This window comes from Anomaloglossus baeobatrachus, chromosome 2, assembly GCF_048569485.1.
Source record: "Anomaloglossus baeobatrachus isolate aAnoBae1 chromosome 2, aAnoBae1.hap1, whole genome shotgun sequence".
Classification (NCBI taxonomy): domain Eukaryota; kingdom Metazoa; phylum Chordata; class Amphibia; order Anura; family Aromobatidae; genus Anomaloglossus; species Anomaloglossus baeobatrachus.
Genome location: NC_134354.1, coordinates 269291414 through 269308456, shown reverse-complemented (window position 1 = coordinate 269308456; position 17043 = coordinate 269291414). Strand labels below are relative to the sequence as shown.

At 44.7% G+C, this 17043-nt stretch overlaps 1 protein-coding gene across 1 annotated transcript in view; it reads left to right on the top strand.

Annotated features, from left to right (window-relative positions):
- Positions 1-17043, top strand: part of LOC142289690 (contactin-associated protein-like 5) — a 766069-nt gene that overhangs the window by 512365 nt on the left and 236661 nt on the right. The window contains exons 19-20 of the mRNA XM_075333618.1: positions 8615-8745; positions 13518-13605. Coding sequence (XP_075189733.1) covers positions 8615-8745; positions 13518-13605 — 219 coding nt within the window. The remainder of the gene's footprint in view (positions 1-8614; positions 8746-13517; positions 13606-17043) is intronic.

The following is a 17043-nucleotide window of genomic DNA, read 5'->3' as shown; positions in this document are numbered from 1 at the left end:
GTGCAATACGTCATGACGTATAGCCTGGGCCAACGAGATGCAGAGGTGGGGCAGATCACCCTGATGGAGTGGTCTCAGATCAAGGACCTATGCACCCTTCTGCACAGTTTCGACATGGCGACGAATATGTTTAGCGCTGACAATGCCATTATCAGCATGACGATTCCAGTCATTTACATGCTGGAACACACGCTAAACACTATTCGGAGTCAGGGGGTGGGACAACAGGAAGGGGATGAACTACAGGAGGATTCATATGCGCAAGGGACAACAACATCACCAAGGTCCAGACGTTCATCATCACCAAGGCGCCAGGCATGGGAGCATGGGGGACAGGGATCAACAAGGGCGCATGGTAGCAGGCGAGATGTTGAGGAAGGTGCAGGAGGACATGAAGAAATGGAGGACGAACTGTCCATGGACATGGAAGACTCAGCAGATGAGGGAGACCTTGGTCAAATTTCAGTTGAAAGAGGTTGGGGGGAGATGTCAGAGGAAGAAAGAATGGTTAGCACCTCTATGCCACAAACACAGCGTGGACTTGGTCCGCATGGCTGCGCAAGACACATGAGTGCCTTCTTGTTGCACTACCTCCAACATGACCCTCGTATTGTCAAAATTAGAAGTGATGATGACTACTGGCTTGCCACACTATTAGATCCCCGGTACAAGTCCAAATTTTGTGACATAATTCCAGCCATAGAAAGGGACGCACGTATGCAGGAGTATCAGCAGAAGCTGTTACTCGATCTTAGATCCGCTTTTCCACCAAACAACCGTGCAGGTGCAGGGAGTGAATCTCCCAGTTGTAACTTGACAAACATGGGACGGTCTCGTCATCTTCAACAGTCTACACGTACCAGTAGGACCGTATCTGGTGCTGGTAACAGCAATTTTATGGAATCTTTTCATAATTTTTTTAGACCCTCCTTTGCAAGGCCACCAGAGACAACAAGTCTGACACATAGTCAACGGCTGGAGAGGATGATACAGGAGTATCTCCAAATGAACATCGATGCCATGACTTTGCAAATGGAGCCTTGCTCCTTTTGGGCTTCAAACCTAGAAAAATGGCCAGAGCTATCAACTTACGCCTTGGAGATTTTGTCGTGTCCAGCTGCCAGCGTTGTCTCTGAACGTGTCTTCAGTGCTGCTGGGTGTGTGCTGACAGATAAGCGCACGCGTCTGTCCAGTGACAATGTGGACAGACTGACGTTCATCAAAATGAACAAGTCATGGATCCAGAAGGAATTTAGTACCCCTGTGTCATCCTGGCGAGAGTAAATGCTTGTAGATTTGGAATGTGCTTGATGCAAATCTAGCTGTGAAGTGTACAACTGGGGCACAACTGCTGCCACTGAATGGGTGGGTGTGTGTGTGGCCCAATTTTTGGAAAAAAGGGAGACTCCGCTTGGAGTAACCCTTGCTTGCTGTGTTTTTAAAAGAAGCCAAGATGAACAGAGCTGGGATCAGGAAAGACTTTGCTACCTACCCCGGTGTCATCCTGGGGACGGTTAATTATGGCGTATTTTTGAATGTGCTTGATGCAAATCTAGCTGTGAAGTGTACAACTGGGGCACAACTGCTGCCACTGAAGGGGTGGGTGTGTGTGGGGCCCAATTTTTGGAAAAAATGGAGACTCCGCTAGGAGTAACCCTTGCTTGATGTGTTTTTAAAAGAAGCCAAGATGAACAGAGCTGGGATCAGGAAAGACTTTATCTTCCTACCCCGGTGTCATCCTGGGGACGGTTAATTATGGCGTATTTTTGAATGTGCTTGATGCAAATCTAGCTGTGAAATGTACAACTGGGGCACAACTGCTGCCACTGAAGGGGTGGGTGTGTGTGGGGCCCAATTTTTGGAAAAAAGGGAGACTACGCTTGGAGTCACCTTGCGGTGTTTTACATGATTTTAGAAGGGTGTGCCATGCCTATATCTGTGTGTCCTCCTCTTTTTCCTTTTCCAGCTCTTTTGTTTTCGCATGAGTATATGTCCTTGTCACTTTCCCATGTGTTTGTGTTGTGTTGTGAGTTGTTTGTCACCTTTTGGACACCTTTGAGGGTGTTTTCTAGGTGTTTTTCTGTGTTTGTGATTGCCTGCCATTGTTTCCTATTGGCTCGAGTTCGGTTCGTCGAACGTTCGACGAACCGAAGTCGAACGGGACCTCCGTTCGGCGAACCGACCTCGAGCCGAACCGGGACCGGTTCGCTCATCTCTACTCAGGACCTCAGCGCTGCAAGCCTGCACTGCTAACCACTGAGCCACCATGCCGCCCATGGAATGTATTGATGTGCATTTACCCTTGGTCAGTGCTGGGGCAGTTTCTTGTCTTAAAAAAGTGTGTGTTGCAGGCAGTTAGAATGTGTCTATACACAAAATGGTTATTATGCCTTCTGCAGCACAATTTAATGTCATGCAGATATTTGAACTGCATGATTTATATGATTAGGGCACTTACGCATATTTGTGGAGGGTGGATTGTGGGTTGAGGTCCTCCTTAATGCCTCCATCTATTGATGAATTATTTGTATTTTAATATGTGTTTTTTCTACATCTTTAATAAATTTATAACTATTGTTCATGAAAATAGTACTCCGTGTGTGTGTTTTTTGAGGCACATCGTTTTGAGATTATATTACATTACTTGTCTTGTGCTGATCCTCAGAATAACTTGTGTTATACTCCAGAGCTGAACTCACTATTCTGCTGGTGATGTCACTGAGTACATCATATTACATTCTTGTCGTGTGCTGGTCCCAGAATGACTTGTGTTATACTCCAGAGCTTCACTCACTATTCTGCTGGTGATGTCACTGATCACATTATATTACATTACTTGTCTTGAGCTGATCCACAGAATAACTTGTGCTATACTCCAGAGCTGCACTCACTATTCTGCTGGTGATGTCACTGAGTGCATTATATTACATTACTTGTCTTGAGCTGATCCTCAGAACAACTTGTGTTATACTCCAGAGCTACACTCACTATTCTGCTGGTGATGTCACTGAGTACATCATATTACATTCTTGTCATGTGCTGATCCTCAGAACAACTTGTGTTATACTCCAGAGCTGCACTCACTATTCTGCTGGTGATGTCACTGAGTGCATTATATTACATTACTTGTCTTGAGCTGATCCTCAGAATAACTTGTGTTAGGCTATGTGCCAACGCTGCGGAAAATGCGCGGATTTTGCCACAGATTTCTCTCGGAAAAGCCGCGGATTTCCCGAAAATCTGCAGCACTGGTACTTCCCAGCCATTTCTATGGCATTTTGGAAATGCTGTGCTCACGCTGCAGATTTTTCCGCAGCGGATTTCGTGCGGATTTTGGTCCGGAAAAATCTGCAACATGTCAATTATTGTTGCGGATTTTCATCCGGATTTTGGCTTTAAAATTGGGAAAAAAAAAAAATCCGCACCAAAATCCGCATCAAATCCGTGGCAATTCCGCGGTAAATCCGCAGCAAATCCGCACCTTTGAAAAGGTGCGGATTTTGTGGGAAAGCTGCGGATTCTGATGCAGAAAAATCCGCAGCTACATTCTCCCGTGGACACAGCCTTAGGCTATGTGCCCACGCTGCGGATTTACCGCGGATTTTGCCGCGGATTTGCCGCGGATTTGCCGCGGATTTCCCGAAAATCTGCAGCAGCGGCACTTTCAAGCCATTTCAATGGCATTTTGGAAATGCTGTGTCCATGCTGCGGATTTTTCCGCTGCGGATTTGCCGCGGATTTTGATCCGGAAAAATCTGCAGCATGTCAATTGTTTGGTGCAGATTTGGTGCGGATTTTTGGTTTTGAATGGGGAAAAAAAAAAAAATCCGCATCAAAATCCGCGGCAAATCCGCGGTAAATCCGCGGCAAATCCGCGGGTGCGGATTTGCCGCGAAAGTCGCGGATTTTCAGGCAGAAAAATCCGCAGGTACATTCTACCGTGGACACATAGCCTTATACTCCAGAGCTGCACTCACTATTCTGCTGGTGGTATCATTGTGTATATACATGAGCGTGTTGCTCTTATTATATTGATAACATTGGAATCCTCACTGCTATTTACAATGTCATGATTAACCCCTTAGTGACGGAGCTAATTTTCACCTTAATGACCAGACCAAATTTTGCAATTCTGACCAGTGTCACTTCATGAGGTTATAACTCTGGAACGCTTCAACGGATCCCGGTGATTCTGAGATTGTTTTTTCGTCACATATTGGACTTCATGTTAGTACCAAATTTAGGACAATATTTTTTGCGTTTATTGAAGAAAAAAATTGAATATTGGCAAAAATTTTGAAAATTTAGCAATTTTCAACTTTTGAATTTTTATACCGTTAAACCAGAGATTTCTGTGACACAAAATAGTTAATAAATAACATTTCCCACATGTCTACTTTACATCAGCACAATTTTGGAAACAAAATTTTTTTTTGTTAGGAAGTTAGAGGGGTTCAAAGTTTATCAGCGATTTCTCATTTTTACATCAAAATTTACAAAACCATTTTTTTAGGGACCACATCACATTTGAAGTGACTTCAATAGGCCTAGATGACAGAAAATACCCAAAAGTGACACCATTATAAAAACTGCACCCCCCAAAGTACTCAAAACCACATCCAAGAAGTTTATTAACCCTTCAGGTGCTTCACATGAACAAAAGCAATGTAGAATGAAAAAAAGCAAAAATTAAATTTTACCTAAAAATGTTGCTCTAACCCAAATTTATTCACTTTTAGAAGAACTAACACAACAAAATGGACCCCAAAACTTGTTCCCCACTTTCTTATGAGTGCGCCGATACCCCACATGTGGTCAGAAACCTCTGTTTGGACAAATGGGAGGGCTCGGAACAGAAGGAGCAATATTTGAATTTTGGAAAGCAAATTTGGCTGAAATAGATTGCGAGCACCATGTTGCATTTACAGGTCCGCTAAGGTACCTAAACAGAAGAAACCCCTCACAAGTGACACCATTTTGGAAACTAGACCCCTCAAGGCTTCTATCTAGGGGTATAGTGAGCATTTTAGATCCACAGGTACTTCACAGATTTTGTTAACGTTACGTTGTCATATTGAAAATTTTAATAATTTTCTCAAAAATGTTGCTTTAGCATCAATTTTCTCACTTTTTCAAGAGGTAATTCCAAAAATTTGACCTCAAGGTTTGTTAACCACTTTTTTATGAGCGCGGTGATACCTCACATGTGGTCTGAAACCTTTGTTTGGATAAATGGGAGGGCTTGGAACGAAAGGAGCAATATTTGAATTTTGGAAAGGAAATTTGGCTGAAAAAGATTGCGGGCACCATGTCACATTTGGAGGACCCCTAAGGTACCTAAACAGCAGAAACCCCACACAAGTGACCCCATTTTGGAAACTAGGCCCCTCAAGGAATTTATCTAGATGTTTGGTGAGTACCCTGAACCCCCAGGTGCTTCACAGAATTTTATAACGTTGAGCCATGAAAAAAAAAAAAAAAAATTTACCACAAAATTGTTATTTCAACCAGGTAGCTTTTTTTTTTACAAGAGTAAAAGGAAAAAATTCAGCATAACATTTATTGTGCAATTTCTCCTGAGTTTGGCGATACCTTATATGTGGTGGAAATCAACTGTTTGGGCGCATGGCAGGGCTCGGAAGGGAAGGAGTGCCATTTGACTGCAAAATTGGCTGGAATCAATAGCGGACGCCAGGTTGCATTTGGAGAGCCCCTGAGGTGCCTAAACAGTGGAGGCCCCCCACAAGTGACTCCATTCTGGAAACAAGACACCTCAAGGCTTTTATCTAGGTGTATAGTGAGCAGTATGAATCCACGAATACTTCACAGAATTTGATAAGCTTAGGTTGCCATATTGAAAATTTTCATTTTTTTCACAAAAATGTTGCTTCAGCATCAAATTTCTCACTTTTTCAAGAGACAACAACAAACCGTGGACCCAACAGGTTGTTATCCAATGTCTTATGAGCACAGGGATACCCCACATGTGGCCAAAAACCTCTGTTTGGATAAATGGGAGGGCTTGGAATGGAAGCAGCACCATTTGAATTCTGGAAAAGTTGAAATAAATTGCGGGCACCATGTCACATTTGCAGGGCCCCTTGGGTACCTATACATTAGAAACCCCCACAAGTGATCCCATTTTGGAAACTGGATTTTATTCAGGAGTATAGTAAGCATTTTGAATCCACAGGTACTTCACAAAAATGTTGCTGTAGCAACCAATGTCTCACTTTTAGGCTATGTGGCCATGAGCCAGCGACACGGCGTCTAGTACACAGTGTCAGCCTCCTGCAGAGATGTGAGTGTTGTCCACGGGAGAACGCAGCTGTCCATGCCCACGATTTGGGTTCAGGCCGCTGTGGAGCTCTATGCTACCTGCAGAGAACACTCATCTCCGCAGCATAAATTGACATGCTGAGGCTCGGGAAGCTGCGCCAAGGTCAGTTTATGTGGCGGAGAAAAGAAGCACATTGGGCAAGCACATTGGGCATGGGATTTCTAAAAATCCTTCCACTGTGCTTCTACTGCACAATGCAGCGTTATGGACGCAGGGAAAACACTCTGCGCCCAAAACGCTGCAAATCCCGATTGTGGGCGCACAGCCTAAAATGCTACAATGGATGAATGGATACATGTCAAACATATATAACGTCCCACCCCCTGCATATTCTAAGCTGGCGCCCTTTAGTGCCTTTCATGTGGCACTAAAGGGTGCCTAGCCTTGTATTTAGCCCCCCAAAAAAATAATAATTAAAATAAACGACGTGGGGTCCCCCCCATTTTTGATAGCCAGCTAGGGTAAAGCAGACAGCTGTAGCCTGCAAACCACAGCTGACAGCTTCACCTTGTCTGGTGATCAATTTGGAGGGCTCCCCAGGCGTTTTTTTTTAAAAAAAAAAAAACGTGGGGTCCCCCCCCAATTAGATCACCAGCCAAGGTGAAGCGGACAGCTGGGGTCTGGTATTCTCAGGGTGGGAAGAGCCATGGTTATTGGACTCTTCCCAGCCTAAAAATAGCAGGCCGCAGCCGCCCCAGAAGTGGCGCATCCATTAGATGCGCCAATCCTGGCGCTTCGCCCCAGCTCATCCCGCGCCCTGGTGCGGTGGCAGACGGGGTAATATACGGGGTTGATACCAGCTGTAATGTCACCTGGCATCAAGCCCTGGGGTTAGTGATGTCACGGCATCTAAACAGATACCCGACATCACTAACCCAGTCAAGTAATAGACAAAAAAAAAAGACAAAAAAAAATTTATTTGAAAAAAAAACTCCCCGAAACATTCCTCTTTCCCCAATTTATTGAAAATAAAGAAATTACGGTCGCTGTAATCCGCTGTAATCCGTGAGGTCCCACGCCGACTCTGGATCTTCTAGAATATGGGGGGCACGTTCAGGGAACGTATCCCCCATTTTCTGGAAGAGCAAGCTCTCCATGAGCAGTGTGGGTGCAGTAATCTGAGAATACTGCACTCACACTGCCCCGGTCCAACTTAGGGCAGAGTGACCTGCAGTAACCTCATTCCAGAATATGAGGGGCACGCTCACAGAACGTACCCCCCATTTTCTGGAACAGCAGTCTCTCCATGTGAGGACCACACTCCTCACATGGAGAGACTGCTGATTACTGCACTCACTCTCCCCCGGTCCACAGTGGAGCAGCCTGTGCATCAGCGACGTCAGCGTCCCTGCAAGACTGACGTCGCTGATGCACAGGCTGCTCCACTGTGGACCGGGGGAGGAATCCAGCTGACAGCCGCTGTCTGCGCATGCGCCGTCAGCATTCAAGAAGGAGGCGGCGTGATCGCGGGACGGATCACCAGACAGGTAACGTATGACCGGGGGCTCGGGGGCTGGGGGGGGGTGATGGGGGGTGACCTAGTGGGACCTGGGGGGACCTGGGGACACCTTTCTGCCGCATGTGACGTGTCACATGCGGCAGAAAGAGCAGAATGAATGCGGGGGAGGGGGGTGGCTCTGGAGACCCGGAGGGGGCTCCGGTGACCAGAGGGCTCCGGTGGACCGGAGGAGGGGTCAGGGGGAGGACATTTCCCTCCGATCTGAAATGTTTGATCATTTCAGATCGGAGGGAAATGAATGCAGAGCCGGCGGCGGCGGGAGTTTTCAGCGCGCGTCGGCGCCATCTTGGATTTTCCGGAGGAGGGGGGGGTGTTGGATAGATTTCTCCGGTACCGGGGGCTTTGGGGGCACTAAGGGCTCACATTTATTTCTCATCTGACATGTTTGATCACGTCAGATGAGAAATAAATAAATTTTACCAGCCATTTTTTTTTTTTTTATGTTGTCGCCGGTATACGGTGTATACCGGCGATCGCATTAACGGGGTGCATACAAAACACCCCGATTCATAATCTGGGGGGTCTCAGCTACCCCCGGTAGCTGAAACCCCCGAGATTTTTCGTCACTGGGGGGCGCTACAGGGTTTTTCCGGCCTGACGTCTCAAGACGTCGGAACAGAATAAGTACCCTGTTTTTCCGACGTCTTGAGACGTTAGGCCGTCGCTATGGGGTTAAATGACAAGGATTTAAATGAAGGAAACCTCTTTTTTTCCATTTTATGGCTTCTCATTGCTCTATGTTTTCTGTTTTTTAGGAAGTTTACAAATTCGATATAAACTCAGCAAAGAAGGAACTTATGTCTTCACATTAGAGTCTGAGAGACTGGACAATCGGAAGCTTCACCAAGTGAAAATCAGCAGGGAAGGACGGGAACTAACCATAGAGGTAAGGTACCATTTAGAGGTCACAGAGACCTTAAAGGCAATCTGTCAGCAGATTTTTGCTAGGTAATCTGAGAGAAGTATAATGTAGGGGCCTGAGACCCTGATTCTAGCGATTTGTCATTTCCTTATCTGCATTCTGTCAATTTGATACAACCAGATCTTGCAGTGCTCAGATTGCTGAGCTCTGTATAACCCCACCTTTTCCACTGATTGACAGATTTTCTGTGCAAACTACATTGACAGAAAGCTGTGAAACAGTTGTGAGGGCGAGGTTACACAGAGCATTGACTAGGAGACGTAAGACAGCTAGTCCTGTAGTGATAATTTCCTATTGATAAAACACTGATTTCATTGAAATAAAAACACACAGCCTAGTAAGTGACACATCATTGGAATCAGGCTCTCTGCCCCTAAATCATGCTGATCTCAGATTACATTGCAAAAACCTGCTGACAGATTCCTTTTAAGAGTTGCTGATGGAAGGCACTACCAGTCTTTTAATTCTAATGGTGGTCATTTCTATACTTTTCTTTAATTATACAGAAAATCTAATAAGTAAGGATCCATTATGCCCTCTGTGGTCCAAACTACATGAAATGGCTTTATTATGAAATCAATGCAAATAAATATAAATGTATTTGCCCTTCTGGTCTGTTCAGTCCCCTACTAATCGCAGTGATTATTGCGCAGACACCTTACACTTGCACTGATACGCCGCTGTGTCTGAGGCCTTCTAATCTGCACAGCTTTGGCCTTTGTATGATGTTAATATAGTGAATGACCCAATAATTAGGAAATTCAGCGCATTGTAAGCGACTTTCCAGTAGAGGATTACTGGTGTCAATTACAAAACTGGGATTATAGACTGCAATTTATATTACGGAGGGTAAAAATAATATTTAGTAATGTTCTTTATATTTAAGCTCTAATCACAAGGCGGGAGACATGCTAAATGAATCAGAACATTGCTGACACAAAGGAACCTCCTATTCCTTGCTGCAGCTTGTATTCATTTTCAATAGATCTGCCATAAAGGTGAAACGAGTTGGCATACAGCCCAGTAAAATAGTCCATGTCCTACTGTTTGGCGTCTACAGCTTTTATGTAGAGAGAAGTATTTCCAAAGTTAAAGTGAACCTGTTACTGTATGTATGCAGCCCCATGTGTGCACAGTATAGGGGATGAGCAGCTGAGCAGAATGATATGTAGGATGGTGGGATGCTTGTCGTTATTCACTGATATCCTGCTGTTTGTACGTGTAAAGAGTGCTTTCCATGCTGCGACATCGCTAACGATCTCATTAGCGATGTGACACGCCAGATCGCATGTGCGATCTGGCGTTTCACATCACTAACGAGATGGCTAGCGATGTCGTAGCGTGTAAAGCACCCTTAAGAGTCCAGTGGGCGGTCCTACTAGTGATTAACAGCTCTCTCCACGTGCACCGTCATACAGAGACGAGTCTCAATCACTAATAGGACCAGTGGCGTAACTTGCAGCTCAAAAGCCCCAATGTAATAGCTCCAACGAGGCCCCCAATTATTGCAAGTCTTTAATAGTTTTGATCTTTTCATATAAGCCAAAGGGGCATTTTGGTTCCCTGAGCCTTTCAGGGCTGCAACCCCTCAACCTATTCTAGTTACACTGAATGTGACCGTCCAATAGACCCATATGCATACACATACCTCCCAACGTCTGAAGAACAGAAAGTGGGACAAAGTATGCGGCCACACCCCAAACCACACCCATTTGGCAAAAAGGGACATTCAGCAGACGCCCTGGACTGTTCATTCATAGATGTATCAGCCAGAACTTTCTCATATTTCTATAAGCGCCACTATATGACATGTTGCCTTTTTGTGCCTTTAAGGCCGTGTTCACATGTTGCAGAAATCCAGTATTTTTTGTTTTCTCTGCACCAAATTATACAATAACAATCTTCTCGGGTTATGGCATCTTTGCTGCATTTTTTTGCCTTTTCTCCATTATTCCATGCGTGTTTAGTGCAGATGTGAATCTGTGTTTTTAAGTGTTTTTATAATACAGAAAAGCTTTGATTCTGCACTTATAAAAGTATCTGCAGTTTTTTCCTGCGTTTTTAAAATCCACATAGAAACATCTAGAGAAAAATAAAAGCACCAAACCGCAAATTTCAGCGGGGTCTTTTCATGAAATCACATCCACTTTCCTTGAACAATTAAACACAGCAGAATTTGGCCATGTGCGCACGTTGCATTTTTTTCTGCGTTTTGGCTGTGTTTACAACTGCACTGTGTCATTGACAAAATGCATGCGTTCTGGTTCCCCAGCAAAGTCTATGAGAATCATGCAAAATCTGTGCGCAACGTTTTGATTGTCAAAAATTTGACAAAATTTCTGCGTTTAGAAAAGCAGCATGTCAATTCTTTTGTCTGTTTTGGCAGCGTTCTACACCCATTGAAATCAATGAGTTGTAGAAAAACACTGCCAAAATGTGAAGCAGTGCGTTTGCATTGCATTTTTGTTGCGATCCGCATGTTTATTTGACATAACAAACGCAGGTCTTTCGGTCTCTCTCTGTCGGTCGGTCTCTCTCTTTATGTCTCTATCTCTCTCTCTGTCCATGTCGTTCTCTCCCTCCCACCCCCTCTCTCATACTCACCGATCCACGATCACCAAGGCGGCGCTGCACGGCGTTCACACTGTTGCGGCTTCTCCTCTTTTGAAAATGCCAGCAGCTCATTAATCCATCTCGTATTCCCTACTTCCCCCACCCACCAGTGCCTATAATTGGTTGCAGTCAGACACGCCCCCACACTGAGTGACAGCTGTCTCACTGCAACCAATCACAGCCACCAGTGGGCGTGTCTATATCGAGCAGTAAAAAAAAAAAATAAATAATTAAAAAAAAAGAACGTGCGGTCCCCCAATTTGGATACCAGCCAGGATAAAGCCACATGGCTGAAGGCTGGTATTCTCATGATGGGGAGCTACACCTTATGGGGAGCCCCCCAGCCTAACAGGATCAGCCAGCAGCCGCCCGGAATTGCTGCATCTATTAGATACGACAGTCCCAGGACTTTACCCGGCTCATCCCGAATTGCCCTGTTGCGGTGGCAAACGGGGTAATAAGGAGTTAATGTCAGCAGCCCATAGCTGCCACTCAGTCCTAGGTTAATCATGGCAGGTGTCTCCCTGAGATATCTTCCATGGTTAACCTGTAAGTTAAAGAAAATAAACACACACATCCAAAAAATCTTTTATTTGTAATGAAAGACAAAAAAAACACCCTTTTTCACCACTTTATTAACCCCTCCAAAACACCTCCAGGTCCGACATAATCCACGCAAGGTCCCATGACGCTTTCAGCTCTGCTATATTGGAAGCTGACAGGAGCGGCAGTAGAACACCGTCACTCCTGTGAGCTCCATGCAGCAACAGAAGTGAGTCGCGCGATCAGCTGTGCTGTCACTGAGGATACTCGCAGCCACCGCTCTCAGGTGGAGGACTGCAGCTGTGGCCGCGAGTAACCTGAGTGAAAGCACAGCTGATCGCATGGCTCACTGCAGTCACTCAGGGGATTTGCGATCATAGGTGAGTCCTTCACGTGTGACCGCAAATCAAGCCACGGCACACGCATAGAGCCGTGCGATCACAATGAAGTCGGGTGAAGTTCATTCTGATCGTGCGGCTCTGTCTCGCAGCCAGCCATGCTCTTTTTGACAGTACGGTCCCACTCGGCTCTGCTGCTAGTCTATGGGGATGCTGCAGAGCCGAGTGGGACCGCACTGTCAAAAATGTCCGTTCTGGATGCTTTTCCCACTCTGTCTATGACAGAGCAAGCATCCAGAACGCATGAATTCTACATGAATATGCACACGTTGCGTTCTGCTGAATGCGTCTCAGAACGCAGCTTTTTCGGCTGCGTTCTGAGACGCACATGCAGTGACTTACATGCTGCGGAATTTAACGCAACGTTCGCACATGGCCTTTATGTGTAAAAGAAGCAGAAAAACCCGGCATTTACACTACGTCTGAACACGGACTAAATATCCAAGCAAAGTGGATGTGATTTCATGACATCTCCACCATTGGTGCATTTAGAGACGCTGTGAACCGTGCAGTTCTGGTGGGTTGTTTCTCTAGAGGCTTCTATGTGAAGTTTAAAAAAAACGTAAGCAAAAAAAAAATGCCTTTGTATTTTTAAAGACAGAATCAAAGCTTTTCTGTAGTATTATAATGCATTAAGAACTCTGATTCACTTCTGCACCAAATGTATCAAATAATAGGAAAAACGCATAAAACACAGCAAACACAATAATCAGAGTATTGTTATTGTGTTGTGTGGTGCGGACGCCGGCAGAAAAAACGCAGCATTAACGTTAGGGGTGAACACGGCCTCAGCGATACATTTTTTTATGGTTTTAAAAGAGAGAAATAATTGCACAATTTTTTTGCCATTTACCGATCCCCATAAATAATCTGATTGCTGTGTTGTTCGGATCGTTACGATTACAGGGACACCAAATATGTCCATGTTATTAGCTGATTTGTGATATTTATTATTTTTAAAAAATATGCAATAAAAATGTTTCTACTGTTTTATTATTTTTAATAATTTTATTAGAAAGAAATTTTTTTTTTACTCCCCTTTCATATAGAGAGAAAAAGGCACCATGACCGCAGGCTGTAGTAGTCGTCTACACTTTTTTTGTTGTCTGTTAGCATGCGGATGTATAACCGCTCAGAGTCTATGGTCTGAAATGGCTGAGAAGTGTTGTTTGTTTTTTCCAGATTGACAGGACAATTAAGAAAAGTCAAAATTTCCTATCGGACGTCTACTTTAGAGCCATCAAGTCTCTGGCACTGGGGAGGGTTCCAGGTGAGTTTTCACTTCAGTCATTCGCTCACATTTATCAGAATTAAAGAGGAGATGACAAAGCAGTGAATTCTGGCCCAAAGTTAGCGAATTAGCCATGGCTTTATTAAACAGGTTCAAAGTTTCCCCACAAATGTATTACTGATTTTATCAGGAGAAAGATGACTTTCTATATATTAAAGGTATTCTCTGTGGGGTTTTTTTTTTCTCGTTTCTTTTAAAAAGGCATACATATAGGTAAAAACTCAGTTTTCTTACATTTTATGTAACTAACAACATTCACTTTTTCATGCCTCGAGATTAATAGCTGTATGTAATGCATTGGTGTAATTTAAGGCTTCTTGCATTTTCGGTGAGTTTTTGATGTTGCAGAATTTCTGCACCTCTTATGTAAATTAGGTTACTTGTGTTTTTCACTGCATTTTTTAGTTGTTTATTTTTACATCTGTTTTTATCCCATTTTTGATGCTGCTTTTTTATCTCTTGTTGCTATGTCGTGTTTTAAACAAATCTGTTTTGTTTTTGACTCCCTTGTATTTGGCTTTGACAAAATTTGATTTGCATACAATACTTACAGAGTGGAGTAGGCTGAGTTCACAATGTAGCGCCCCTGAGACCCTCAGGGCACTACAGGGAACTGCATCCTCTTGGGGATGCAGGACCTACCCCCTGGGAGCTGGAGTATTAGTGCCAATTCCACCAAAACACAATCTAAATCCTAGTTCTCCTCTTCTCACTGGGCGTAGAGGGTTAACCACGTAAGGGAATGGTCGCCATAGGAACGAGTCCCTGGGTATAGCCAGCATGGTGGGAGAGGTCAGTCAGTCTGTAGTGAGGAGAGAGTTGTGAGCACACAGGAGAGGTGTGCTCTCGTGCCTGAGCTGGGTCCGTGTAACGGTGACTCTGGGGCACAGGAGAGAGGTCGCCAGGACAAGTACCAAGATACCGCTGGGACCAGAGCACGCACGGGTCACAGGGTCCTAGGTCAAGCAAAAGTTTTAGACTGTTTGGCAAATACCTGCCCGGTGAGGACACCTTCACGGACTTCACCGAACCAAATAATTCGGGGGCATCAGCAGTAAACTAGGATCGGGGTTCGGACACTTACCTCCCTGCAGGGTCCACACTGCCCACCGTACGGAGAAGGAGACTGTACCCCAAAAGGAATGGTCGGGTCCCCAAATGCTCCACGCTATGGGGACTCAATCTACAGAGAGTGTCGGGACAACCTGGTATGGTCTCCATTATTGCCCCATTACATCTCCCAGGCACAGCCCTACCTGTGGAGGGCCTACCATCACAGCTGCCACTACCACCAGCCCTAGGAGTACCCACATTCAACAGCGGCGGTTCTCCACCCGCAACCCGCAGTTGACGTCACATGACAAAAACTCTTATCTTCCCTGTAAATGCACCCTATTAACAAAAGGGGCCCAAAGCACGGGGCCGGGCAACAACCACCAGAGTGACATTCCCATTTGTTTCCGCCCGGTACTGAGTACCCCCCCTCTGGGCGCTGCAACCCCTTTTCCTGGCGTCACGAACAGGATACAGACAAAGCCCATTAACACGGGTGACGTGTACCTTAAGAACTGTATTTAATTTACTGTTTGTGTAAAGACTGTCGCCATCTTCTCTGGACGCTAGAACCCATCCTGTAATCAACCGTTAGACTGGATCCTGCAGAGGTCCTTTGACAAAATGATGTCTGCCAGATCCGTTTATTTATCATTGGAGTCTATAGAAGACAGATCCAATAACAGATTTCTATTTATCTTCCATTTGTAACAGATCCTGTAAGAAAAAAATCGGTTACAAATGCAAGTAAAACAGATGGCTTGATAAGACTCTATTAATAGATCCGTGCTTCATAGACTCCCATTTAAAAAAAAAAACTGATCAGTTATTTAACAATGGACAAGAAAGTTGTATTTGCAGAACTTTTTTGCCAATGGATCTCTACAGGATCAGTTCTAACAGATGATCACAGAACATGTAGACTCAGCCTTAGGCCTCTTTCACACGTTCGTGAAAAATCACGCACGCTTTTCACGGACGTGTCAGACGTGCATTTGGCCTTCGTGAGCCGTGTTTATGGCCTACATGTGTTCACGGATAACACACGGAGAGATGGAACTTTCTGCTCACCTGTCTCTGGCGTTGCTGTCCGTGGTGCTGATCTTTGGTCTCCGGTCCTGCCGATTCCCCACTGCTGCTGCTTCCGGCCGCATTGAAGTGAATATTCAATGAGCATAATCAGCGGCGGTCGGAAGCAAGTGACAGCAGTGGCAGAGACTTCAGGGCTGGAGAAGGTGAGTAAAGGTTTGTTTTTTTTTCTCAAAGACACATGTCTTTACTCCGGTGCGTGTCACACGGAACACATGTGTGTGGTCCGTTTACATTACATGTGACACGTTTACGTTCCGTGTGACACCTGTGATGCCGGAGAGAAAACGGATATGTTGCCGTGAGGAACACATGGACACACGTAAGTACGGAACGGACACACGTAAGTACGGAACGGACACACGTAAGTACGGAACGGACACACGTTCCGTGCGAAAATACTTACGTGTGTCCAAAACCATAGGAATACATAGGTCTACGTGTGTACCTGTCTCCGGTAGGTGAGAAAAGTGCCAAACACATACCGGAGACACGTACCTGTGAAAGAGGCCTTATATGCATTTTTTGATTCATTTCCACAGCAGACATGCAGTAAAAATCGCATCTTTAGCCTTTGTTTTTTCAACATCTAGTAGAAGCCTATGTGTAAAATGTGCACTTAAAACTCAGTGCTGCGGGGTACTCGGTCCCGGGTTGTATATTACTGCAATATTTCACTGGGTGGCCGTTGCCCGGTTCTGTTACCCTGGGGGTTGCTCAAAATGGGTTTTGTATAAGGGAAGAATAAAAATAAAAATGTTTTTTTTTTTTTTAACTATATTTTTATTCAAATTTTTCAATAACATAACATTGGCATAAGCGAATTCAGCATTGTAAATTCAACATTACATTGTCATGTTTGATCATCCCAAATTCCATACCAATTTTTAAAATCAATAACCATAACATGGCAAGATAAAGCAAAGGAAAGCAGCGACCCCTTAACCCATCATTCTTATCATTCCCCCCATTGAACCCTTGTGAACATGGTAATGACATATAATAAAGAAGTCCCACTCAAATCGGTTATTTCCCCCTCTCCTTTTAGTCACCTTTCGGCATTTCCTCCCCCACCTCCAAGCCATCCAATGTATCCTTCAATTTTTCAGTATGATACCAGACTGTGTCTTTGAAAGGTGACATAATCCTGACTATCTCCTCCCGAGTACAATAGGCCAGTATGAATTTCTTCCATTTGTTAAAGTGCTGTCGTATTCTATCCGCCCTCCTTTCTGCATCCAATCCTTCTATTTCAAGAAGATGCATGAGCTGACC